The sequence below is a fragment of the Pseudopodoces humilis genome, chromosome 3 (genome assembly GCF_049639895.1).
Source record: "Pseudopodoces humilis isolate 2021_Gansu_Grassland_sample_001 chromosome 3, ASM4963989v1, whole genome shotgun sequence".
NCBI classification, from domain to species: Eukaryota; Metazoa; Chordata; class Aves; order Passeriformes; family Paridae; genus Pseudopodoces; species Pseudopodoces humilis.
In genome coordinates this window covers 78,138,675-78,165,353 of record NC_142202.1, presented here as the reverse complement: position 1 = coordinate 78,165,353, position 26,679 = coordinate 78,138,675, and the positions used below count along the sequence as shown (strand labels likewise).

The 26,679-nt window shown below is 38.3% G+C and overlaps 1 protein-coding gene across 2 annotated transcripts; it reads right to left on the bottom strand.

Annotated features, from left to right (window-relative positions):
• Positions 1–278: 278 nt before the first annotated feature.
• On the bottom strand, positions 279–26,148 carry UBE2J1 (ubiquitin conjugating enzyme E2 J1). Of its 2 annotated transcripts, XM_005518202.3 has the most exons (8): positions 26,002–26,148; positions 17,119–17,192; positions 15,285–15,416; positions 14,634–14,718; positions 13,104–13,209; positions 11,168–11,297; positions 7,357–7,488; positions 279–1,346 (listed from the first exon to the last, which is right to left on the bottom strand). In XM_005518202.3, the coding sequence occupies exons 1-8, from the start codon at positions 26,030–26,032 to the stop codon at positions 1,074–1,076; spliced, it is 963 nt and encodes a 320-aa protein (XP_005518259.1). In that variant the 5' UTR covers positions 26,033–26,148; the 3' UTR covers positions 279–1,073. The 2 variants fall into 2 exon arrangements, with proteins under 2 accessions (XP_005518259.1, XP_014119008.1); XM_014263533.2 differs by lacking the exon at positions 7,357–7,488.
• Between the last annotated feature and the right edge of the window lie 531 nt (positions 26,149–26,679).

The following is a 26,679-nucleotide window of genomic DNA, read 5'->3' as shown; positions in this document are numbered from 1 at the left end:
AAGAACACCTTGAAACGCCCCCCCCCAAAAAAAAACAAAGAAGAAAATCAACCAACCAAAAGAAACTCCATAACAAAAACATTACCAACCAGAAAAATGCTCAGACAAACAAGAAACAAACTGCCATCTGATACTTGAAACATATCCAAAGACTGGCTTGAAACTTTATTACTAGCAGGACTGTAATAAATACTTCTCTTAAGCATGTTCATATATATGAGAATTTATGTATAATAAGGTTTAAATTTTCTTTAGTAAATAAAACCACATATGAAACATTCAGTTCAACACATTATGTATATTTCTGGTATAATTAAAAGACAACAGCTCTGGGTAAATAATTATATTACATATTTATAACTATTGCAAGAATAGACATGTTTTGCATAATCTTCAAATTTTAAAAACAAGATATACAATTGAAAGTACTAGGAGAGGACATTCATATCTTTCAAAAGATTATTCAATCTTTCTTCCAAAAAATAAAAATCAAAATAATGCAAATAGTTTTCTGGCACCTACTTTCCTCACACAATCCTTTCCCCCTTCCACACACACAAAGCAGCATCACAACCAGTTTGTGTGTGTTTCACCTCTGGAAATGTGTCATAGCAAATAAAAGTGGTTACAAAATTGTACTCCTTCTAAATTAAAGAGTTCACCAGACACAAACACATAGTAGTGTTTCATTTTCCAATGTCAAATCTTATACTAACTTAGATGGGGTACTTATATGGGCATTTATGCCCCATAAAAAAATTTAATCAACCATTTTTTAAAAATCATCTTTTTCTAGTTTATAAATTACCCAAATTTAGTCCCATCCCAAATGCCTTAATTCCTAATATTCCACTGCACTGTTTCTCCAAGTATCTAGTGGGCACTCAATTAAAACTCACACCTTACATGTCCAGCTTCAGTTTTCTTACAAGTAATGTATCTGTAGGTAAATTAACATTCATAAGGATTTAAGCGTAAATACAAAAAGTAACCTTTGTAAACAGTTCTCATGTCATAGCCAATACAGAATGTTCACTGAAGCAGTCAAGTCACTGCTGTTAGGACAAACAGCCTTATAACTCAAATACATACTCGTTAGCCAAACATATTCTACGAAATATGAGAGCTGCCAGGGCAAAGGTCAGCAGGACAATGAGCACAGTCGACCCCGTGTGGTTGGTGTTGACTCTCGGCTGCTGTGCCCGGTTAAAGTCGGTTGAAGTTGGGGCCCGTCTCTGGCTCTGCTGCTGCGCACGGCGCTGCCGAGGACTCATCGAGGTGGTGGTGCTGGACACAGCTGGCGTACGCTCCTGGCCAGCTGCAGCACCGCTATTCTGAGTTTCAGACTAAAAAAGAAATGTTGAGAGCCGTCAGACAATACAGTATGTAAGATTAGCAAGAGATAAAATCGTAAGGACTAAAATGTGCCATTCAGATAGCAGTTCATAGACGTCACTAACAGTTGCAAGACTGTTACAGCTGGTTGTTTCTATCCATACGCTATCCTGAGTAGAAGTATATTTCAAGCTGAAGATCAGCAGTTCTATAGACAAGAGAAGGCTGAAGGAAGTCTGTCAAACCATATCTGTGTTAGAGATTGTAAGTATCTTTGTCTAGGATTTGTTTTAACTCCTTACTGTTCAAGAAATCCTTAAAAATCCTCTGGATAGTTAAATCTCTGAGGATTTGCAATGTCACCTATACTGAAGGGGAAACAAGATGGGGAAGCCAAAAGAAGGATGGAGAGAAGTCCAAGAGCTGCAATTAAGCAATGCTGGAGTGTTTCCTGTGGACAGCTGGGTCCAGAAGTCTGTTCTGATCATCACCCCTGAAAACACAAAACAAAAATCCTAACCACAAACCACCGACCTACCGGTCCCAGCAGGAGTTCCCCAGCACAGTGCGTGTGCAGGCACTTACCTATTGCCCTCTACTGGTCAAACTCGGTCTGACATTACAAGTACTCAAAAATAAGCTTGGGCAAATGATGTTCTGCTCATGAGAATTTTATGCTGAAGAAAACAGGTCTCAATCTCATGAACTAGAAAATATGACATAGTATCTTCCACCAGACTAATCCTGCCTGCAATACTAAAAAGTTCAAACTTCCAACATTTAATATTAAAAACAGTGATACAGCAGAGTCATTAGAAATAAGCATTTTGACAAGGTTCAAAAAAGCTCTGAAAAAAACCTGCAGGTTTTTAAATTTTTAAGTCTTATTTTCAGCCCTTAGAAAATAAGGGGTTTTTTTTAAGAAAATTGCTTTACTTAAAGCAATTTGAAGCCATTTTCCAGAGTTAGCTTTCTCCCCCTTTCCTTATAAAAGATTATTATTACAGCAGGTAAAACTAGAATTCTGGACGTTTTAGATTTGTTTCCAAAGCCTTTTAATGGACACAATATCCATAACCTTAAGCATCGCTTCAGCCATCTACTACATCCATTAAAGATTACCTTTCCACATGACCAAATAGGGAATGCCCTCAACTGCATATCAGGTTTGACAATCCACAAGACAGTCAATAATACTTGGTCTTGTGACTCTGTGTGTGGACAAATAATTCAAAATTTTCACCTAGTCGATGATTTGTTTTGCCCAGGGAAGAGGCCTTCCATTCCTACCTCCTCATCATTAGTACTTCCCACTGTTTATCACTGGCAAGGAAGTACTGATGCAATTACTTGCCACATTTGACAGCTAGCCTGCTTACACAGGCGTCTTGCCTAAATACGCGAAGCACCTTGGGTAGCTTCAAAGAAAAATGTTTTTAAAATATACATTTTATCAGCAGAGACAGCCAAGAATACCACAAGCAGCCTGTCATGATTTCCAGTACACTGCAGAAGTAATTCTGCTTCTCACTTGAAAGCTCCTTATGCCAAGGAAAATAAAGTCTTGGGGAAGCCAAGTCTTTGAAGAATGAAGTTCCTAGATTTGTCTACATTGCCATCATCCAGAAGGTGAGAGGGAGAGAAGTGAATTCAGGACACAAGAACTACCTAATCAATAAGCAGTATTTCTCTTCTTCAGCTTTTAAAGATACAAAGAAGTCTAGAAATATTCCTAATCCTTCATCCTACTAACAAAATTAACTAGCACTGACTGTCACACACATCTTCTCAATACTGCAAAACTTAAATTTAAAAATAAAACAGAAAGGCCCTGTTCTGAACAGAACAAGGTGTCATACACTGACATGAACATATCTGCGATTCAAGAGAAATCTCACTTAGAATTTCAAGGCTTTTAAGGTATTTTTCTGAGGAAATTACAGATGGATTGGGACAGTAGCAGACCAACGCTTCACCCAAAGCTCAGCTAATGCACCACCTTGGGATTCCCAACATTATCAATGGCCAACTATTACCAGACATGCAGAAGAAAGCAGTGATCATGACCCAGTATAAATTTGGGTCCAGGTGCTACAGTATCTTAAATAATAGATATAAATAAGATATAGGTAAGAGAGATAATTTTGTTTGTTTGAAGATTTAATCATTAAGAATCCCAAAAGTGGCAGATGGTTGCGCTATAAAAAAACACAAAAAACAAACACAATCATCTAGTCTTCAACTTAATGGCAAGCCTTTGAACTCTTCGTAAGAAAATATTACAAGATTTTTAGACTAACACAACACCTCACAGGACACAATTTCCACTGTTTCTGCCAAACCATACTGGAAATGTGGATGAGACTAAAAATGGAAATATTCAATAATAATTACATTATAGGCATATTTAGCATCTGACCTTTACAGACATGTAATACACATGTCACATTATTACATACTATTTATATTACAATGTGTCATATTTCTGAAGCTTCTGAAGCTGTTAGGACTGATAGAAAGCTTTGCTCCAAGGACATCTGAACAATTATTTGATGAATAAGCTATTTCAGTAAAATATATTTATATCAGAACTAACAAAAACTTATATCATCTTACAAAATGCAAGTTAGGAAATTTATATCATGTTCAGTCTACTGAAGAATGGTAGAATTCATTGCATCCTTTATATCTCCAGGCCATTATTTTAAAATTTTTTATCAGAATACTAGAAGGATTAAATCATCATCTTAGAAATGATGTTTAAAAAATACAGTGAACTCAGAAACTTAGAATCATATAAATCCTCTGGGTTGCTGAAACCTCTTTCACTTATACTAACAGTCTGTGGAGAGATGCAGAAATCAGGATAGGTGAAATACTTGTCTATACAACTTTCAACTGAAGAAATGCTGCAGTTTGACACAGCATGGCTTAATGGCTAATGAAAAATGTCTATTTCTAATGAATCAAAGTTGGGCCAAGGACTCTCAGCTGTCAAGACATTTAAAATGGTTGCTGTAGTATTACAAATTTAAGGCATTACTTAACAGAGATAAAGGGAAACACTTTTTACCAATATATCATTCAGAATTTATGATTAAAGGTAAGGGCTTTTATATAACTTACACATTAGAAGACAGCCTCATTTTCTGACAGATGCCTCCATCAGCTTAAGAGTAGTGGCTTCAGTTACACTGTTTATTCTATCACCTCTCAGTGCTTCATCCAGCCACTATTATCAGTGCAGATCACTACTATAGGATATTGTTTAATAACAGGTGTTAATAACTGAGGCTTAATGTATTCCCAAGTTATCAGAAAACAGCCTAACTACAGTTTTATCTTGTTATTTAATAAAGCTCATCAAGCATCAACTTTATTCATTAGCTATAAACCCCAAGGTGGGACATCATTCCTTATCAGTACACCAGATGTATTGCTACAGGTTTGTTGGGAGTTCAGACACCTATAATCCACAGATTTAGCCAGCCTCTGCTGCTGAGTAAATTGCAGCACTCTCCAGCCTCTAGCAACGAGTCCCACAGACTGTGATCAGTTTTGGTAGGCAACCACTGGACCACAGTCCAAACCGAGCATCTATAATATATTCTTTCAAAAACATTGTTTTGCTCAGATGTGGAAGGATTTCACCTTAATACTATGGGCAATTACTTTTATCAAGCCAACTTTCAGCAGCAGTACCTTGCTTGCACTTTGAATACTCAAACAAGAATAATGTACCATTACTCTGCCTTGAATAGACATCAACAGCTACTACAAATAATAATATTTTTTAAAAATAGTATTGTCAGAAGTAGTCTAGTCAGAGGTATTGTCTGCACTGGGTTCAGACCCCTCAGAAGTACTATGCTGCATAATTCCTTAGGTAGCCTATTGTTTTCGTTTTATTAATGCTAAAGACTGCTCTCTGTAGCTCTGTATCCTTTCATACAAGTTGATGTGGCAGCATTTTCCAGAGCAGCACTGCTCGTTTCCTTGTTCTTATGCTGTTGTTCTCTTTGCCTGGCAAACCTTGATAACGTTGTGACAAGTTCTCTTGGGAAGCAGCTCTCACTGGCATGAGAACCAATCTCCTCCCCTCCTTCAAAGATCAGTCATTTAAAGGCTGGATAAATGTTCTCTAATAATACAGGCACATAAAACTTAACAGCCAATGTGCAATATCTGCATCAGTGTTGCACACTCCAGTCAGTACTAACAGGACTGTGAATGGGAACAACCACTGCTGGTCTAGCAAAAAGACAACAGAAGGTGGGGAGGAAGGGAAGTGACTTGGAAGATGTGGTCATGCAGGGAAAGCCTGGAAGTCAAGAGCTCTGAGTGCACCTCTCCCACAGCACAAACACATCCAGGCAGCAATTATACAGTAAGTATTTTCAAAGGGCAACAATCTGTAAGACTGAAGTACTGAGTAACACAATGACAGCCAAAACATAAACAACAGTTTCAAACTGGGTTTTGAAATCTGAAAAACATGTACTTAATGGAAATACTGTAAGACTCGGTCCTTCTTTAGTCAGTGAGGCTATAATCCTCTCCCTAGGTAAAAACTGACAGAAAGGAGAGCTAACAGAACTTAATAAGGCAGAATTAGGTCTTTACACAACAAGAACTCAATAAATGGATTTTACACATGCATGAAACCCAGCTGAGTAGAAAGGATCTGAGGTTTACATGGGTACTCTTTCACACCTCTAAGCAGATCAAGGCCTAGATTGCCCTACTTGAAAATACTTCTATTACCTTTCACATGAATAAGAACACAAAAATAGCAAGCTCAAATTCCTTAAAATAGTCTTTCCTGTTACACATTTCTTTCTTCCACTGTGTGGCTATTTTCCACTACTTAATGGCTCCAGATAATTCCTAAGACTCAAAATGTGACAGCTCAGAAACACAGGTGTTGGCTCAAACTAAAACTAACAATCCTGAATATTAGTTCAATTCCTTAAAACATGAACTCACTTATCATTTACAGTTAATCACATATATGAGTATTTTTACATTTTACATTTACATACATTTATATGCTTATATGTTTAAAGGTCTCATTTCCCATGGGAATTTTCTGAAAATTAAATTAATCATTAATTATTAAATCAGTATAACTGATAAAAACAGTTTACTTAAAAATATGATTAATTTTAAAGTGCCTCTCCTCAAGAAAATGCCAGCAATGCCTTGGTGTATCAGCTCTTTCTACTATATTAGCCAGGATTTGTAGTAAGAAGAATATAATAAAATGGTTTATTAAATCCTGAACAATCTAGAAAAATCCTTATTGTGGGGGAAAAAATTATGCTATTAGCATGTTTGTATTTCTACATAGCTTGAAAATATATTACAAACACACAACAGATGTTATTGGGCATGTTGTAGGTTTTTTAAGCAGTCTGCAGCCCCATCCTCTCTAAAAAAGGCAGCTTAGCTGGGATTTGCCTGCAATTTATCAGTGAATTTAGACTGCATTTGCAACAGTCATAACAGCAGCTGCCTTGGCCCATCACCAGACCTCAGTAATTTCTGAAACCTTTATGTAAGCCCTACACCTAGCAGTATTAAAACATAAGTGTCATATTTCAAATGGTAAGAATATTTTAGACTTACTTAAGAGGTTATAAAACCCAAGAACATAGTACTGATTAATATTTAAATGTTACAGGTTATCACTGAAACATTTTTTGCCTCTGGCTAAGAATTCTGTAGAAAAAAACTTGTGCTACATTATGCAGATGATAACTTTTCAGATACCATAAAGTTTTAATGAACACTTAATGTAATTAAAGGAAACACTGGGAAGAACTGCTAAAAGAACATTATTTACTGTTTTAAGAGAAGGAAGTGGTTGCTCTTTCTAAAAATAATTCAGCATACTATTTGCTAATAGATTTTATAAAAAAGTATGCAGGAATTTCAGAATAAATATGTGAACCACATCAGCTTAAGAGGACCAATTTCATGTTCAGACTATGCCCAATAAAGCTCAAAGGTGGACCATACCATTGCAGTTGGTGGATCTGGGAAGGCTCTAGCTGCGCTATCCTGCTGGGGCTCACGTGAGGCAGCAGAGTGGTTCAGTCCTGATGTGTTTGAGGGTCCAGCATCAGACCTCCTAGATGAATTGACCTCTGCCTATAAGAAGCACATATATATACTTCACATACAAGATCAAAATCGCTCCAAAACAATTTGGCTTATTTTGAAATGTGTATTTTATTGTAGAGAATGAGGCTTACCAAAATGTAATATTCAGGTGTGCCAGCTGCATTTCAATCACACAGTAACAAGTATACAAAATTTTCATTCTTTAAAAATAAGGCTGCAAATGTGCAAACAAAGGTTTAAAAAACTATTTTGTTTGCACATAACAGATATAATGTTCAAAAAAAGCACAGATGTAGAGAGCAAAAAATAAAATCCTTTAGAAATCCAGGACGTTATGCCAGAATAACACAATTTTTTTTTGCATGTCTTTAAGACAATTCTTACCTCCTGTTGATAAAAGTGAAGTAGCATAGCCTGCTCCCCCACAGGACTAAGGAACTTCTCATGAGTGCCAATGTAATGTGGTTCCAGTACCAAAGTTGCCTCATAGACAGAGTGCGTATATACGCATGACACAACACTGGGCTGTATATCCATACCAGTGTCCAGTATTTAAATTTCAGCACAGAGTAACAGAAAAAATACAAGTCTTGTAATACTGCTTTCATACACATTTACATAATGTCTATGCATTATTTCCCAGAATTTAGGTTTCATGTTTAGGAAATCTGAGACAAGAGATCAGTAGGGACACATAGAAGAACACAAACTCCAGTATATATGCCAGCAATAATCTCTTGGGAATGGAAAAGGATATACCATCATAGTGCTGAACTGAAATACTTTTAAAATTTACACATGTCAAAAAAAAAGATGTCATGACCAGATCAATTTTTATCAGTAAGCAAGTCACCTCCTAAATCATGTGTCTAGATCCCAATTTATTACAAAGATAACAGTTTCAAGTCTAGTGACTGTCTTCAAATGCAGACTTAAGTAGTGGTGGCAATATTAGCAAGAAATACAAACAGTGAATTAGAAAACAACCTGTTACGGTGATAACAAACTGGTAAGATCACAGTATAGTAGTCTTTCATGATACTATTTAGTGTGAGAAAATTAAGTTCACTGTCTCTTTATGTGTATCACCTCAAGAGAATCCAAAAAATATGGCACCAAAACAAGCTGGAGATGGATTTAACACTTGAAAACTTAGAATCTGGAAACACTGCTTTCCCTTTGCACTTGGCTATATGAACTATAATATTAGACAGGAAAAGTTACTATTCAAATATGGATCAACACAGAATTATGAAACATTTAGAGTGGAATGGACCTCTAGATGTCCCTGGTCCAACTCTCTCCAGAGTCATGTCCAGACTAATTCTGAGCATCTCCAAAGCTGGGGGTTCCAGAGTCCCTCTGGGTAGTCTGCTGAAGCAATTGACAATGCTTGGGGTGAATCTTTGTTTCCTATATCCAATTGTAAGTTCCCCAGAACCTGTGAGTACTGATTTTCATACTCCTGCTTCTTCCAAGATGAGCTCATCTTTAATCTCTATAAAGCAGTAATAAACATGCATTTGATTTACTTCAGTTTATGAAAATACTAAGTCTATTATCTAGACTGAAGTCAGACTAACATTCAAAAAATGGCCAGCATATTTAAACATAATGAGGATGAGCAGAGAATTAATTTTACTGAAAAATACACCTTGTGATGGCAAGATGAAGGTAAACCATGCTGTTTTACAGTGATACATATGCTATTAGTAATTTATTTTTCTTTTCTCCTTTTTCCTTTTCTAAGCAAAATGGAATTTCTGTTATAACATCTTAAATGCAGAAAAGTATTTGTAAGCCAATATAAAACTGCTACAAAATATAATTTACTATTAAAACAGACAGGAACAAATGTGGATGCTCACAGAAGCAGGAAAATCGTAATGAGGTGTGTTGGGGTCCCCGCCCCGAATTTCATATTCCTATCTCAATACCACACAGAGTTTTTAAAAAAGTTACCATCTTGTTATAAAGCTGGTAAGGAACACAGTAACCATGGGATCATCTACACATAGTTAGGAGAACTCTTATTTAAGGAGGACGCTAATGCAGAGATTGCTAGTATGTTTCCTAGTAGAGAGACTCTCAAAATACACATTCAATCAGCAATCTGATATTAAATCTTACCCCATAAATTGACATGAAATGTATCCAAAAGATTAAAAACGTCTTTATTTTCTGCTAGTAATTCATACTATTAGTTTATTACAAACACATCAATTGAACACCTCATCTTAACACCAAACAGATAAGAAAGTCAAGCAAAGCAGAGAAGCAGGAAGCTTAAACTCCAACCCCTAAAATGTGATTTGAGAAGGGAAGAAAAATGCAACCAGAGGACAGAACTGATTTACCTTATTAAAAAAAAAACAACGAAACAATAAAAACCCACAATGGATGGTAAAAGGCTGTAGAAACCTAAGACTTTTGTACATTTTTTCCCCTGACAAGTGCTTGCTCTTAGGGGGTGGTGTCAAGTATACAGATACATAGAAAGCATCAATATTCTTTAAAGACTGATGTCTCTAAGTCTTTAATTTTAAAACTGAAAAAGGTATGAAATGTAAGTTATGAGTTCTTTCTCTCTAAAGAAATTCAAAACCAAACTCTGGTATTTCTAGAATTTCTTTGATCAAGATTAGCAGTTCTTACATAATAATCAATCCTACAAATTTAAACTCTTATATATTGGAAAAAAAGCAAGGAAAAGGCAATCCATTGTTTCTTCAAGTAGCTCAGCTTTAAAACTCTGTCCCTGTTTTTCTCATCTTTGTAAGATATTTGGAAATGTTTTTATCGTAAGTGTTATGGCATAGGAATATGGATGTCCTGCAAAACTGGCAGGAATTCTCAAAGAAGACAATCTTTACCTTCATGCTGCACACAAAGAAAGTAAGAGTAGCCTTTGGGACACTACTAGAAGAACATGGGTGACAAAAGGGGACATAATGGCAGCCCTGACCTTAGTGAGGATGCCTTCTGCACTAATGCCACACTGTCATAATATAATAGTAGCTCCCTGCCCTCATGCACAGTAGTCTTCCTTAGTGGCTGATTTAAGAGTTTAGTGGAAAACCCAGTGAAAAACAACACTGTGCATGCAAGACATGCAATTCTCTAAGGAATGTATTTGTCTAAACAAACCTTGCTTTCACTGAAACACAAGCTAGAGAACACATTTTTCCGTCACAGCAACTTCCACACCCGAGTTCAACTTTCAGTATCTTCAGATAGTAGCAGAGTAGTTCAAAAGAATTTGCAACCATTTTTCAGTAGTAATATGTTTTATTCCTTCCATAAACCAAAAGGAAAAAAAAATCACAAAGGTAAAAAATTTAGGTTAGCTTTGCCCAAACTTTCCTCACACTCTTATGGTAAGACTAATTCTGGAAAATTTAATCAAGTTATTAGTGTCTGAAAATGTGGAAGTAAAAGTAACATAGGCAGTTTTTACCACAGTGGTCACCACTAAAATTAAAACTAATCAATCAATGCTTGAAATACACAACTTATTAACTGGCAAATTTCAAGACATCCATTCTTATTTTTCTCTTTCAGACTGTACTGAGAAAACAGGCTTCCACATAGCAATTTATGAAGGTTTTCGGACATGACGAATGTTTCTGTGATTTACAAATTTTTCCTCAGTATTTTTTTTTCTAATTCTATACAAGAGAGATAAAAGCTTAAACAGTGACTTTACCTTGAAGCTAATTTGTCTGGCAAGCTCTTTAGCCTCCTTGTCCGCCTGGCTTGACACACTTCCAGATGTCAGTGGTAAGAGGGCTGTCTTCATAGATGTGCCACACATTTCACAACAGAAGTCTTGTGACCTGCCCACAAATTACATAGCTCAGAATAGCATGTTCTCAGTGTTCCTGTGTGCTTGTTTAAATAAACTATTTGCAGAACAATCCACAGAAAGACAAGTGGTGGCAAGGCCAGTAGCTTGGAAACACTGCCTCAAATCACACTATCTTGAAAAAATATGTTGAGAATTATCTCTATTACTAACACAAATTCTCTCATGTCATTTAGGAAAGTATTTACAACTGACCAAAATATCACTATTATTTATACTTTATTATTAATTTCTTACAATTAGAATACTTATATCAGCAGCAAATAAAAATTATAAATGATAAAGATTTAACTATCATTACAAATGTTATACTGGACCCAGGAGCTTGCACCTCCAATCCAGGAATTTCAGCTTCTTCAGAACATTACCTTCCCACATCATCTCTCTATAGAGCACACTGCAGGCGGTTCTCCAGGCCGGTGAGGAACCACACAGACTTGACAGCACAGTATCAAGATCAACCCATCCCACTGACCCACTCCTGTTACTGAATGCCACTGAAAAGAGCCTGGCTCTACCTTTTTTACAACTTCCTTTCATATAAGCATATACATGGATATGATCCCCTTTTCTTCTCCAGGAGGAACACTCCCAGCTCTTTTACTATTTCCATGTACAAAACATTTCCAGCCCCTCAATCACCTTTGTGGCACTGCACTGAATTTGCTCCAGGATGTCCTTATCTTTCTTGTACTCTAATCTGATCACAGCCCCACCTGAACCCAGCATTCCTGATGTCTCACCAGTGCTGAGTACTGAAGAAGGATCACTTCCCTTGACCTGCTGGCAATGCTCCTCCTCATTCTACCCAGCACACCATCAGCCTTCTTTGCTGCAAGGGCACACTGCTGCCTCGTGATCAGCTTAGTGACCACCAGAATCTTCCCTTCCCTTCCAAGCTCCCTTCTAGTCAGCTGGTGTTATTCATCTCCAGGGGCAGGACTTTTCTCTGACGCTCCTCCAGCCCACTGAGGCTCCGCTGGATGGCAGCACAACTTTCTGGTGTATCACGCACTGCTCCCAGTTTTGTATTACCAGCAAACTTGCTGAGAGTGCATCCTGTCCCAGTATCCAGGTCATTAATGACACTGACTGAATATCACTGGCACCAGGAATACACCAACAGTGACCAGCCTGCAACTGGATTTTGCAGAACAGGCAGCTTAGCCAGTTCTTAATCCACCTTACTGTACCCACCTACCTAGACTGTACTTCATGACTGAGGATAAGGGAAAGGATACCAAAAGCCTTGCTGTAGTCCCTATAAACAACAACCACTGTCTTCCCTTTGTCCACTAAGCTAATAATTTCATCACAGTCACAAACCTAATCTTAAATTAATTTCCTAAAGATCATTTAGAAGAAGTTGCTTCAGAATTTTGAAATAATTTCATTATTACTATTTCCTTAAAGACAATTATGCATCATTATTTTGGTTCTTTTCTCCCCCACTTAGTATCAAACTCCATCATACCCACTTCCTCTCCATGCTGCAATTAGTACTCTATCACAATGTTACTTGAATTTCAGACAAACCTCTAATATGACCACACAATGCTGGAGGGAACGGAGTGCTCTCAAAATATTTTGTTTGACTGCAAGTTCCAAATTTGCACAATATTCAGAGAAAAAAGTGACTACATACAAAAGATATCAAACTTGTTTTATTTGGAATAAATGCAAGAGAACAGACTGAAGTAGCTTATTTTCTACTCAATGCATTACCCTAGAAGTGAGTGAATGTAAATGTACCTACAATAGCAAACTTAGCACTTACTTCTTTGCAAGAGCTCTTCTTTCTTCTGGTGTGTAATCTAGAGATCCAATTGCTCCTTCACCTTTGGTTGGCATGAATCCAATGATGGCTAGTAAAGCTGTTCTTACTAAAATGGGAAAACAGAGATATAAACGAAGTGGCAGAAATAACAGTTACATAATCTCATTCCACACTCAAGAAAGTTGCATTTCTGACTGCAAAACTTCTTTCTGCCAAGTCTGAATTTCCTACAAACAGCACTGGTTTGGAGTTAGGTTTTTTTTGGTACACTGCAAGGCTTTCTGAATTTTAACATCACACTGTAAACAAAGAAAAGGCCACCAGCCGACAGAGAAGAAAAAATCAATTGTCACAAAAATGTTGCATTAAGGTGAGTGTTCCAGACTCTAAAAACAATTTAAAAAGGTAAAGCAGAACTAACATATAAAAAGGCAGGGGTGGGGGGGAAGGGGAGAAGGGGAGCAGGACAAGAGGAAGAAGATAAGGTTCACAGGGAATTCTTCTTTTTGCATCTGTTATATATTAGACATTAATTTTGCAATTTATTGTACACATGCTCAGAGCTTTTCTTTTTTGCAAAGTATTGCAGAATTTGTTCCTTTTATGTCATCATAATAGGGGAAGGAGCTCACTTAAAATATTAATAACTGCTTTTAACAGAATTGTCATCTGAAGCATCTCTTTTGACAACATCTGTACTTGGAATTTGTTTTACAGAAGTAATGAAATTCAAGAATTCAGGACACTTTGCTAATAGATTTGGTAAATAAATACCACATCAAAGTAAGTACCACAGGAAAGAGACAGGATATTTGCAACTACTTAGAAACATAGTATTTTCTACTCCTTAAAAAAACATAAGAGATTTAACAAAAGTTGAAGAGAGGCCCACTAAAAAACTCCTAATATCTTACCAACAGATTTGAAAAGTGAAACTGATATAGAAATAATTGATGTACTGTACTCAGTAAAACTAAAATTACTTGAACATAAGCATATTGCCTTGGATGAACTGTGCCAGCTCTCAATTTCTGTGATAACAGTATTTTTAAAAATAAAGATAGAGAAGATTCATTTATTCTGAACTCAGACCACATTATCTTTCCTCTCAGCTCAGAACCACAGCATTAGAACTGAAAACTCCCCTCTATTAATATTCAAGCTGGCTTAGTGATCATGCAAAAACAGGGTAAAGTAATAGGCTTTATTTTGATAAGAACAATTTTAAACAAAACACACAAATAATATTCTAAGCAGTCTGAAAATTCTTAACGCTTATGTATCCAAGTAAAGAAGAGCTTACCATCACCCCTCAGTTTCTAAGCCCTGGCATTTACTTAGTATCACTTCCAAATCATTCAATTTCACTCTTTTTATAACCTTACATTTGACAGATTCTCCTACAATTTTACACCCTCAAAATCTATCTCCTTTTCCACTACAAACATTCTTCATGAGATTTTTTTTTTTTTTAGTTTAAAGAATAAGTTGTTTGTCAGGGGTAACATTTTTCAAGGAATTGTTACTTACTACTCCACGAAGGCTGCCATGTTTCAGGATGATGCCCTGAGATGCTTAAACAAATTTTCTTCCCCACTTCAAACCTGCCATTTGCCTTCAAAGGAAAAGAGAGGATACAATAAAACATACTAGAAGTTAACTCCTGAGTTTTGGTAAAAGTCGCAAAAATCATGATCAAAAGAATTCCATATGCAAACAATATGTGACATTTATAAAGTTATACTGCCAACCTCACAAAATTGGCATTCAGCTTGCTGAACACAGAACACTGTCATCTTATTCTATTAATGCATGAAGAAAATCTTCTGTAAAACTATGCACAAAGGAAGGCCTTTGCCCCAAACTACAGGTCTGCTTTCTTATATCTGAGCAATGTTTTCAACAGAAAGAGGACCCATGGAAGGGAACAGAAGGTTAGACAATCACATCAGCAACGTGATTTCTCCCAGAGGAAAGAACTTCCATTTATTAGGCATAAAGCTTCATACAATTAGAGATTAGCAAAATCATCTTACAAAACTTTGAATCTTCAATTATACTATACTGTGCCACCGTTCTTACAAAGTAACATTATGTTAAATGCCAAGAATCTCTCTCTCTCTCTACCTGTGATAAAATTGATAACATAAAAAGGAACAACTAGTAAGCATGCCTACTTACCGTCAGCAAAATAATGCTGGGTGGTTTCATGGGGTATTCAGGTGGTAGCACTATTCGCCCATGATAAATCCCTCCATCAAAATCTGAATCTGGAGGGCCTCTAACAGTGAAGTGCCATTCAAAAAGATTATCCTAAAATGGCCCCATCAATGGAAGAAGGGACAGGGGGAAGAAAACAAAAGAAGAAAGAAAAAAAGAGTGATCATCACAGAAATGGACAACTCAATGCCATTTTCTTGAATAAGAACAGGCTGAAGAAAAAGTACACAGGCAGAAGTTTTAAGAAGCCAAAATCAAATTGAGAGTTAAGAAAACACAGCACTAAGGATAAAGCTCTGTAGGTTTCTGGTCATTTACTTATGCAATAATTTGCCAAAACCCTCAAATTCATTATCCAAATTCCTTATACTAGCTGTATAAACTATGACCAGGGTTTTATTACCCAACGGATGGAAAACTGAGTCAATTAAGAGAAAACTGGATCTTTGCCTCAGTGAGCAATAATTTCTGGAGAACCAAGGGGAGACCTACACCAAGAAAGAACAGCCTCCCCAAAGCTCCTTCTGTGCCCAGTACAACACAGGGATTTGACTCAAACCCTAGAGAATTCCTATTCTCCCTCCACCACCACCAACTTTGAAAGCGCTCCTGTGCCTTATTGCACAACTTTGAAAGGTACAATTTGAAATCTAAAGTTTTATTGCCATTGGACATATAAATAACTTCTCTTGAAACATTTTCTCTTTGGGGTTTTGAGCTGCAATTTGTGTATCAGAACTTGTGCTGCCAACAACTTCCAAAATATTTACAAGCAGAACAACTACTGTTAGGACAGGAGCCCAAATGAGGCTTGCTGTCAGTGAATGAGATCCCTCAGCTAATGCTAAACACTGGTATTACAGCATTGGGATGGCCCACCTAGCTATAGTTTTTCAAGTACAGGAGATAACTGTCAAGACTTCCAGCATTTCATCTGCCAGTGTTCTCTTCCCAGTGAGACATTGTTCTAATCCAGATATAAGATCTTCATGTAGGTTACAAATAATAACAAGAATTAAATCTCTTATTTCACCATAGGAAGGAGAAACAAGCTACAGATAAAAACTAGTAGACAATAAGGAATATTTTATAGCACCTAGGAACATGCATTATTATGTGAGCATGTTAAGCATGTTACACATTTCTGCAAACAGCTAAAAATCAAACCTCCCAACTGAATACCACAGAACACTGCCTTTTTTAATTAATCCAGTGAAATCAGAAGGGATTTCTGTTTAATCTTCTAACCACCAGAACTTCATTGTCCCCTCAGCCCAAAAACTTAACCAGGTGTTTAGACAATAAGCTACTCCTTAAGTAAAATCCCTCTTTCTTACAATGCATCCAGAATTGCACACATTTATGTTTTTCACATGTTTTCTTAAATGCAAAACAGCAATCCTCAGGTATCACCTTAGGTTAAGTGTTTCAGTGAGCAACTCAGCAACTGAGCCAGATGTCAGGTTTGGTTACAAAAAGCTTTAAAGACTTAAATATTAAGTATTTCCATAGTCTTGGGAAAGAGATGGGGGAATAAACACACCCATGCTATAAAACTACTCAAGTGCAATATAAAACTGTTATTAAGTACTTTCACCAACAACTTGGAACTACAAGACCACTGAAGTTAAATTCTGCTGCTGATTTTCATCATAGGAAAAAAGAATGGTTTGCTATCATTTAAATACACACATTTTAAATATATATGCATTTTAGAGAAGTATATATTAATTAAGAGTATATGTGAATAAAACTGCATAATTACAAGCTCTTGCAAACATATAGAGAAACAAACCTCCAAAGGCTGTGCATGATAATGATCTGTAGGATCCTTCAGTTCTGCAGCCTCTTTCATCAAACGTTTGACAGCTGAAAAAGAAAGCATAAGACATGAAAATGAAGAAAATAACTTAATATGCATTGCACAGAAAAATACATAAAACATTTCTTGAAGAATTCTTTTCAGCCAACTAATCTTCTCCAGCATATTCCTGCTTCTTCACTGGAACTCATAATTCAAGACACTGTATAATTACTTACAATGAATAAACCTTAAATGTGTTATACAAGCATAAAGTTATGAAAAATATGTGCATGGTCACAAAGTTTCTCAACACTGAGCACTCAGACTAAGGTAGTTTTATATTAGTAATTGCACCTCACAGGAGGAAAAACATACATATGATTAACAGAGTTTCAGACTACAAGATTTACAAGGCTAACAACACTGATATTTTATGATACAGGACATCATGTTCATCTTTAACAATTGCTGAAAAGCTTTATCCTGACACCTCCCATGACAATTACATGACTACTCCCTTAGTTGATCAATGGGAGGTCACAGTAACACTTGAGAGAAATCAACACATCACCAGTAAGAGGAGATGAAGTTTATATTTAGAGTTATTAGATTATATTAGATTTGAAAAGACATATGCCCAGCCAGAAAAATTTACCCAGGGCCTCTGCAGTTAGAACCTGCCACTGAGTGTGAACACCCAGGTATTTTTCTATCATAAATTCAGGATAGTCATTAGTAACCTTCTCCTACCTTCCACTTCAGAAATACCAGCATCATCTGTATTTTCTGCATCTCCTTCCTGTGGCCACTTTTACAAGCTCTGTTACATCACTTATATTTCAGGGGCCCTCAATTGCACTATACATTAACGTCTAATAGAAAACTCTAACCTCCCTGCAGAGTAATTTTCCTTCCAATCTACTGTGAAAAGTTATTTTCCTCCTTCACACTTTTGGACAGCTATAAACAATGGATCAAAATCTGAGAATTTCACTTCTTACAATCCAAACAGAAAACCAATTATGTGGAAATTTGCTGCTGCCATAGGGAGGTGTCAAACACCCTACAGATTCCACCAGATCACGTCACAGCTAGAAGCATTCAGACTCTGCTGAATAACAGGTTTTCTCTTTCATCTTCATTAAAGTTTACCAGTTCATTAGAGAGGAATAATAAGAAAACCAGTCTGGACCCGAAAAGTCTTTGGAGCCAGCATTGCTTCACAGCCACCAAAGGCTGGACACTTGCCTTTAGAAGGAGAGTGGCATGCACCAGGATGAGCTAGTTCAGGAGTGAGCACCCCATGAAGCAAAATGGTGACCATGAGAAAACAGAGAATATATGTAACAAAAACTATTAAATAAAGCCAGAGCAGTCATGGACAAGGCAGACAACTGTTACTGAGATTTCCCAGCTGACAGACCAAGAAAGAAAAGAAATACATTCACCTATAACAGGATAATGTGCAGTCACCCATGTTCACCAAGGGAAAGCTATTAGAGCATAATACTATTCCACTCTTGAGGCACGAAACATAGCAAAAACTAATTTAGCACTTGTATATCACAGAGATAATTTCCTTATAAGAAGTTTTCTGTATTAAGTAACCCAGGACATTTAAAAAATCTATCAGATTTTATCAGACCTAACTTCAGCCTTCCTTGAAGAGTTCAGAATATCTAAAGAGAGCCTACAAGCAAGATGGGAAAGGGACTTTTATAAGAGCATGTAGCAACAAGACAGGAGGAATGGCTTCAAACTGAAAAAGAGTAGACTCAGATTAGATATTAGGAAGAATTTCTTTCCTGTGAGGATGGTGAGGTGCTGGAAAAGTTATCCAGTAAAGTTGTGGATGCCCCATCCCTGGAAGCACTGAAGGTCAAGTTGGACAGAGCTTTGAGCTGTGATCCAGCAGGAGGTGTCCCTACCTGAGGCAGGGAAGCTGAACTACATGACCTTTAAAGATCCCTGCTAACCCAAACCATTTTGTCTTTCTCTTCCCACGTTGCTGAAAAATACCAGCTGAGAGGCTTCAAAGAAAAGCCTGGAGCAGTAAAGGTTCATTCTGAGAATGTGTGATCCAGTGAAGAAAGCACAAAATTTGTTTCTTCTTTAAGCACTGCTGCAGTATTCATGAAACAGTTCCTCGTTTGGCTGCCAAAAACTGCAGTGAAAGAAACAAGCATAATTCACAAAGTGAATTATGCCTGCAACAAGTATTTCAACCCACTTAAGTCACACTGAGTCACTGAGTAAACATTTGGCAATGGCAGTTCTGAAAAATCAGAACGGTTTGGGCCCATTTGAAATAAAGAATCACAGACTGTCAATAGCATCAAAGAGTATCGCTATTTCAGCCAAAAAAAGAGAAGTCAAGACACTGAATTTGCCTAAGACAGGTTTTAGAGACAAAAGCAAGTTATTTTTTAATATGACATAACCATCAGCCTGAAAAATAACCACACTTTCATAGATACACTCAGCAACACTTTATCAATGTTCATGAAAATTAAATCCTGAGGAAATCAAGCTTCTGGACTAGAGATTAATGGAGAGTTCCCACCAAGCAGGAGATGTGGGAGCTCTCTACTGCTCTGTGGAGGAAAGACAGAATACTACAAGTCAGAGGCTCTGCCTGACAATCTGCCTCTTGTGTTACAGTGAGCTTATCAAAATTTTCTGAAAAACAAAATATTGATATTAAAAATCTGAAAATCAAATTTAAAACCACCAGCTTGCTTTAGGATTGAGTGGTGGTGGAATAACAATTAATGATCAAAATTTGTACAACATATGCATATGTGATTTGTAGATTTATTTCTGCCCAAAACCATGTCCAGTCAAATTCTACTTTCATCATCATTTACTTCAAGCTGCCCTGAAACTTGAGTTCACACAACTGCTTCTTTTGAATATATCTGCAGACCACATTCACGTACTCCTGCTATGTGCCCAGCCAGACAACTCTATACCTAGTGGCTGGGGAAACTTTCTGGACACAGAAAACGCAAGTGGTCACTCTTTGTAAACATCACTGTAACTGCTTAAAGGGATGACAGGATTTGAACAGCAGTGGTGTTTTCTTAGTAAATCATAATGCCTTTTCTTAAAAAAAAACAAAACCAAAAGTGTTTCTGTATGACAGTGTCTTCCTCAAGTGTACAGCAACCTTTTCATTTTAAAATGAATTCTCAAACTTCAGCTTGAAATTTCAGTTCTACTGTTTGAAAAAGAAAGTACATAATGAACAGATAAATAATGGAATCCAGAAAAGCTGGCATAAACTAGAGATCTCTCAATCTTTCAAGCTGATTTATCTAAGCTGGGAAAAGAAGAATAAAACAATCTGACAGCTTTTACTGCCTTGGCAAATGTTTCCTACCTTTTTATTTATGGCTGCTATTATTATTTTTTTCACTTTAAGCAAGATTTAGAGGCCTACTCAGGAGAAATACAGAAGTAGTAACTTTTTCCCTATGGCTCTGCTGACCAAAACAGCACAAGCAAGGATGAAATTTATTTACTGAATATAGGTTTTCCAATGAAAGTAAAACTCTCATAAAACCATTCATCTCAGAGAAGCTTTTCTAACTAGTCAGTCCACTTAAGCAATTAGTAAAACACAAGTCATCTTTGTTATGCATTTTTCTATTAATGAGGCTAATATCTACAATTAGGAAAAATATTAGACAGTAATGAGAGAAAAAAAATTTAAAAATGAAATCACATAAACCATTTGAGACAAGCATCAAGTCCCTTCAATTACATGCATGTGTCATGGCTGACATTTTGGGAGAGTCTTCTCAAATCCAGCTGGCTTTGTTTTCTTTCTCCCTCCACTTTATACCTGACCACTGAGCCAAGAGAGCTTCACCCATGGCTGGTGTAACCGTAACCATCAAGTGACTTCAGAGGCCACAGTGCAGAGAGTCACTCTGCATCACCAGTCTCCACAGCAGCCCAAAGCACCTGAGAACCCAAACTGCATTGGCATTTAAAAGAAATTCTCATTTACTAAAGGGAATGTTTAAATTTCCTGTAAGGGAAAAATAATGGTGAATCACACTGTCAGTAGTTCCACTGCATAAAGAATGGATCACATCATTAAAAAAACCCATCAGGATTAGGTTTATGTGTAAAGTACCTAGAATTTCTTGTAAAATGACAACACTTGATGAGCTTTGACATTTTAAATAAAAAAAAAAAGCAAACACTTTAAGTGGTATTGGTCATTGATGCATGTAAGAAAACATATTTAAAGCAAAGAGTTACAGTAGCTCTTTGATATGGAAAATAGTATTTTTTCAATGGTATTTTTTTTTCTGTACTATTTGGAGAATGGTTTATTAAATCTAAACATACAGCAGCTCTAATATGTTCACAGCAATCTGCATAGTGTCACTAGGACCTGTGTGTCACCTTGTGGATGTGATTCTCCTGGACAGCTTAGAACCTGTGAATGATGTGTGATCATTTGTGAACTAAAAATAATAGAAATAAATCCAAAACACAGCGCTGAACTACCAACTCGGAAGAAAATTAACTCCATCCCAGACAAGACAAAGACATTCCCTTCCTTTGAGTTCTGCTGCAAAATAAATGGAAACATGATTTGCCAAGAAACAGGCCAGCTGTTTTCCATCCTTAGGGTCTCAGGTACATCTTCCTTAAGACCCGTAAGCCTCCTGAATATCTGCTTTACATCTTCACAGCCTCATGTACATTCTTTCACGTGACCAACAAGCCTCCTGTAATCATATAAAGTACTAAAAACTACTAAAAAAACAAAAAAAACCTTTTAATTAGTCTTGTCTTGCTTTCCTCTCACCCTCAGAAACAGCCAGCCTTTAGCCCTCATTTCCCTCAGGGCAGCAGGAAGTACAGTACTTGTCTTGTAGTTGCAATTGAAAACAACTGTTCAGTCAACACAAAGGGAGGTAAACCTTAAAAAATGCAAGGTGCTTGTAGAACACAGCTAAGATCAAACAACGTCTTCAGCTTTAATAAATTTTTAACATCTGTTCAACTTTTTACTTTTAAACAATCCAGACTTACTTCATACACAGAAGGTACTAAGCAGCACAACAGCTACTGGCTATTTCCTATTAGTTCTGTTTTGTTAACAAAGAACTGACGCATGCTTGTTGGCATGGAACACTTGTACAAAATATGCAGTGGAGAAAGAAGTACAGTTTGTAGGAGAAGCAGCAATCATATTGAAGATGACAGCTAAGAGGATTACAATCTCAGCACTGTTATGTTCCCTATGCCTCCAGGATCCCAAAGCAGTGCCCCGGGCAATAAATGCAGGACAGCACTTCGATGCTTCCCTCCAGGTGGTCTCCCTAGGCCTCCAGAGCCCTCACTAATCAAATTCTCGATGAGGTGGTGGTCTGCTGAAAGCAAAACAAACTCTGCCCCCCAAAAAATTAAAAAGCACAGTTGTCTGTGGGCTCTGTGTGAGGCACTCTAAGTAGCTGTCCATAATTCTTCAAGTGTCTGTGCTAATACCCAGTCAGACGCCTGGTCACAGCCTAAGAAAAAGCGAGACATTGTCACTACAAGAGCAGTGACTACAAGATTTAGTGTCCGATTTTACAGCAGGCTAAGGGTCACAGCTCTTGGGGGGAAAAATCAAAAAAGTAGAGAGATTATTCCAAGTAGCTGTCTTATAAATTTTAGAAAATAGGGATGTTCCTGAGGCATGAAGAGGATGAAGTCTGTTCTTTAGTCAGCTGAGCTTTAATATTGATGGGAGAGGTTTATCAGCCATGTGGTAGCAGGCTGATATACATTGACTAATCCATTTTGAAATCCTAAGACAGAAAATAGCTTGCCCTTTTACAACTGCCAAAAATACACACAAAAATATGAAGCAACAGCTTACAAGGCTTTGCCTTATTGAAGCAATACAAAGAAGCCTGAAGTGTGGAGTGTGACATTTCATCCCTTCCAAAATTAACTGTCTTTTTGGGAAAAAATAAAAAAGAAACTCAAGTTCATAGGTGATGTGAGAAGACAGCATCTGGTGAATGCCCTAAGGGGTCCTTGCTCTTACAAAGGGTAAGCAACAGGAGCTGCTTGGCCATCCCAGACCTCACTGGCCATGGCCTGTACCTATGGCAAACCAACATGGGCCAGAGCTGTGCTGCCTCTCATCAACAGACATGTGGTGTGCAGGGGAACAACTTGCTTCATGTTGTGGAGAGTTACCATCTCTCAGATATGTTGGGATGAGCTAACTGTATGAACAGGGACAAGGAAGAAGATGAACACGTTGCCTAGGAGCAATCAGTAGTAGGTCAAAGATGTGTAGCAATATTGCTCTTTTCTGGTCTGCTTGAGAGCACTCAGAAAGTACAGCAATGGAGAGACCAACTGATCCCCACTCATCCGTCTGGTCTAGCACATTCACGGAAGAGGGATCCAGGTATTAGCCACAGAGGAACTTCAGCTCCTTCACAACTCTATAGAAGAATTTGGCTTAAAATAAAGATCAATAACGGCACATGTTTCTTTTAACAATATTTTCCTATGTAAAATGTGTTTTCATCTACAACATTGCATTAAAACAACTTATACTAAAAGGGTTAGTAGGATTTGCCCTTTTAAAAACTACTAACCAGACGAGGTCACTATTTGCAGTTTGCTCAAGTCCAAAAGCAGATTTCAACAGTAGAAGCCTCTTCTACAGGTACAAAATGATTACTTTTTCCGCTCTGTCTCAAGATAGCATGCTCCAAATCCCTAAAGCTGACCTAAAGCTTGGTTCTTCCTCTATTAAAGATAAAGCAACAACAAGGACAGCTACTTGTTTGAAAGCCCTAGAGGGACTCAGCTCAGTTACTTAAGTAATCCCTTCAGTCCACAGATGACAGAACTCCTTGACATAGAAACTGTGGTAGACTTCTTTTTATGTATTTTGTATTTTAGTGCATTTACATAAATTAAAACCACCTTAATATTAGAATATTCTACAGTTACATCGTAAGCCTGCAGTCGAATGGCAAGAGTACCACCATTAAACTGCACATGTAACTGGAACAAGATAGGAATTTGTCAAACATACACAGAAACATGAAGTAATTGCATATACTTATCTACCTGGTTAGCAAGTAAAGTGCCAGACTAAAAGCAGTGGCTATACATAACTACTGTCAACTCATTTTAATGGACAGCTGTTAAAGAAACAATATTTATTTAAAGTATTTGTTTGTATTTATTCCACACCTTTTTGCCCGTCTGTTCACTGAATGATTTCACATATCTTGACTATTGAAATCAAAGTTTTAAATCATTATAGAAATTTTAAAAGTTATTTGTATAATTTACAAACTTTCACTATCTATATGGAAATAAATAGTTTAATATATTAATATGTAACCAAAGATATTTAATTTGGAGAAATAATATTAAGCCATTGTATGAATTATTTATCTTTGCCACATAAAGTTCATTTTGCTATGGAACAGCTGGTTTTCAGCACCAACATGTGCTGAAAATCAATTCCAGTAAAGGTAATTTTCTCTTTAATATAGAGGGACAAGTAATAACAAAGAACACTTCTAAATTAAGCCACAAATATTTGTCCACTCCACCCAGATCCCAGGTGCTTGTCATACAGCACACCATCACTGTTTCCCATGACGTGGCAAACCACAAGTAGTGAGCATGTTTGTGTGGCCTTATAAATTCACATATGCCACACATCCTGCATATCTCCCTAAAAAAAGTAATCCTTCCCGATATTTTAAATGACAACAAGTTCATCATTTGCTTAATGATCCTGCTTATCTTTCAGTTATGCAACTACACAACTTGGGAGTGATACTAAAGGCCGTAATTTTGCAACAGACACATCATCCGCATGAGATATGTTTGTAAACAAGGGCGTCACTGACATTTGTAAGGTACAGGTCATCATAACATTCAGTTTCTCCCCACTTTTCATGCTGGTAACAGGACGGTATGATTAAAAAAATAAAGCCCCTATTCATCACAATAACATGAAGCTGATAATGCCTACTTCTCAACACTCGTTTAGGGGAAAGCAGGGGCAGGACAGCAACCCACACACAAACCCTACCAGCCCTTACAAGCTGCGAAAGAGGTTTTGCTTTGGCAGTGTCAGGCCTCCGGCTGTGCAAGCAGCTCCCAGGAGGTGAAGCCCTGGCACAGCCGGTCAGAGGCCGCTTCTCCAACACAGCCATACCGGGGGAACATGACTGTTTGCTTCCTAGGAATCAAAACCTTCCCTTCCAGCGCTGTTTCTCCACATCTCTTGAGGCGTCTCCCTCACTTCAAGGATGCAAAAGAAAACCCAGGAGTTATACGCATTAATTTTAACATGCAAACATGTGCAAACCAAACATGTGAACACAGACACGCAAGTAAAGAGAGCCTGTACAGCAACACTTCTGCAAAACAAACTGACGCCACACAGGCCAAGTTACCCTTGGCAAGCCGTCCCCTCACACGCACCTATTCAGAGAGAAGGCGATGCCCGGGGCAACAGGGCACGGCCACCTGACTAAACATCCAAAGGTACGCTTCCACGAATCACCAACAATACGTGGGTACACAGACACAGACCTGGAGGACAGGGTGTTTTGAACCGAAATGCAGCTCGGATGAAGGTTTCAACGCCATTGCACAGCGAAAGCGAACCGACCGCGGCCGGCCTCCGCCTGAACGCCGCCACCGCCCCGGCGCAGGGATCCCACGGCCTCGGGCCCCGGGCCCCGGGGCCCGGCCCTGCTTCCCGCCCCGGCCCCGGCCCCGGCCCCGGCCCCGAGCCCTCCGCGACCAGCAGCAGCCCCGAGGCGGGCACCCGTAAAGGCGCGACCACCGCCCCCGCCCGGCCCCACCGCTTACCCGGGCTCTTGAGGTTGTACCGGGCCTCCATGGCAGCGGGCACCGCTCGCTCCCTCCGCGGCTGCTCCGGCGGCGGGTGCAGGGGGCGGAGGAGGAAGGCCGGCCCCGGCCCAGCCCGCCTCGCCTCGGGACACTCCCCTGACGTGGCAGCGGCGGTGGCAGCCCCGCCGGGGCCGCGGGGGGAGGCACCTGCCGCGGCGGCACCGCCCCGGGCCCGGCCCCGGAACCGCAGCCGTGAGGGGACGTGGTGCTGCGGCGTCCGGGCCGCGCTGGCTGCGTCGATGGAAATGCCCCTTCTGCGTCCCGGCTCGGCTCCGCACCGACCGCGGAGGTGATGGGGCGAGGTGCCTCCGGGTCTCGGTGGGTTTGAAAGCTGGGGGCTTGGAAAAGGGGCTTCCAGGACCCTACAGACCCAACGCACTCCCCGCCCAACAGACTTCAGTCTAAGACTTAGTAGCATCTTGTTGGTTTTCAGGATCATGAAATACTGAAATGGTGTCATATGTCAATTATTATTATTTTTGGCAAGAATTACCAGAAAGAGCTTGACTTGATTGCCACCTTTTCCATACCACCGTGACAGACAGGTATTTATATCTACAACTGTTTCTCTTCCACCTTGTTATAGGTGTAATACACTTGTGATAGAACTTTTAAGAACATATAGCTAAGAGAATA

Coding starts and splice junctions, on each gene's coding strand:
- UBE2J1 (XM_005518202.3), bottom strand. CDS start 26,032: ATGGAGGCCCGGTACAACCTCAAGAGCCCGG. Junction 15,417..17,118: donor ATCATGCACAGCCTTTGGAG/GTTTGTTTCTCT, acceptor GGGCCATTTTAG/GATAATCTTTTTGAATGGCA. Junction 13,210..14,633: donor ATGGCAGCCTTCGTGGAGTA/GTAAGTAACAAT, acceptor TTCCCATTTTAG/TAAGAACAGCTTTACTAGCC.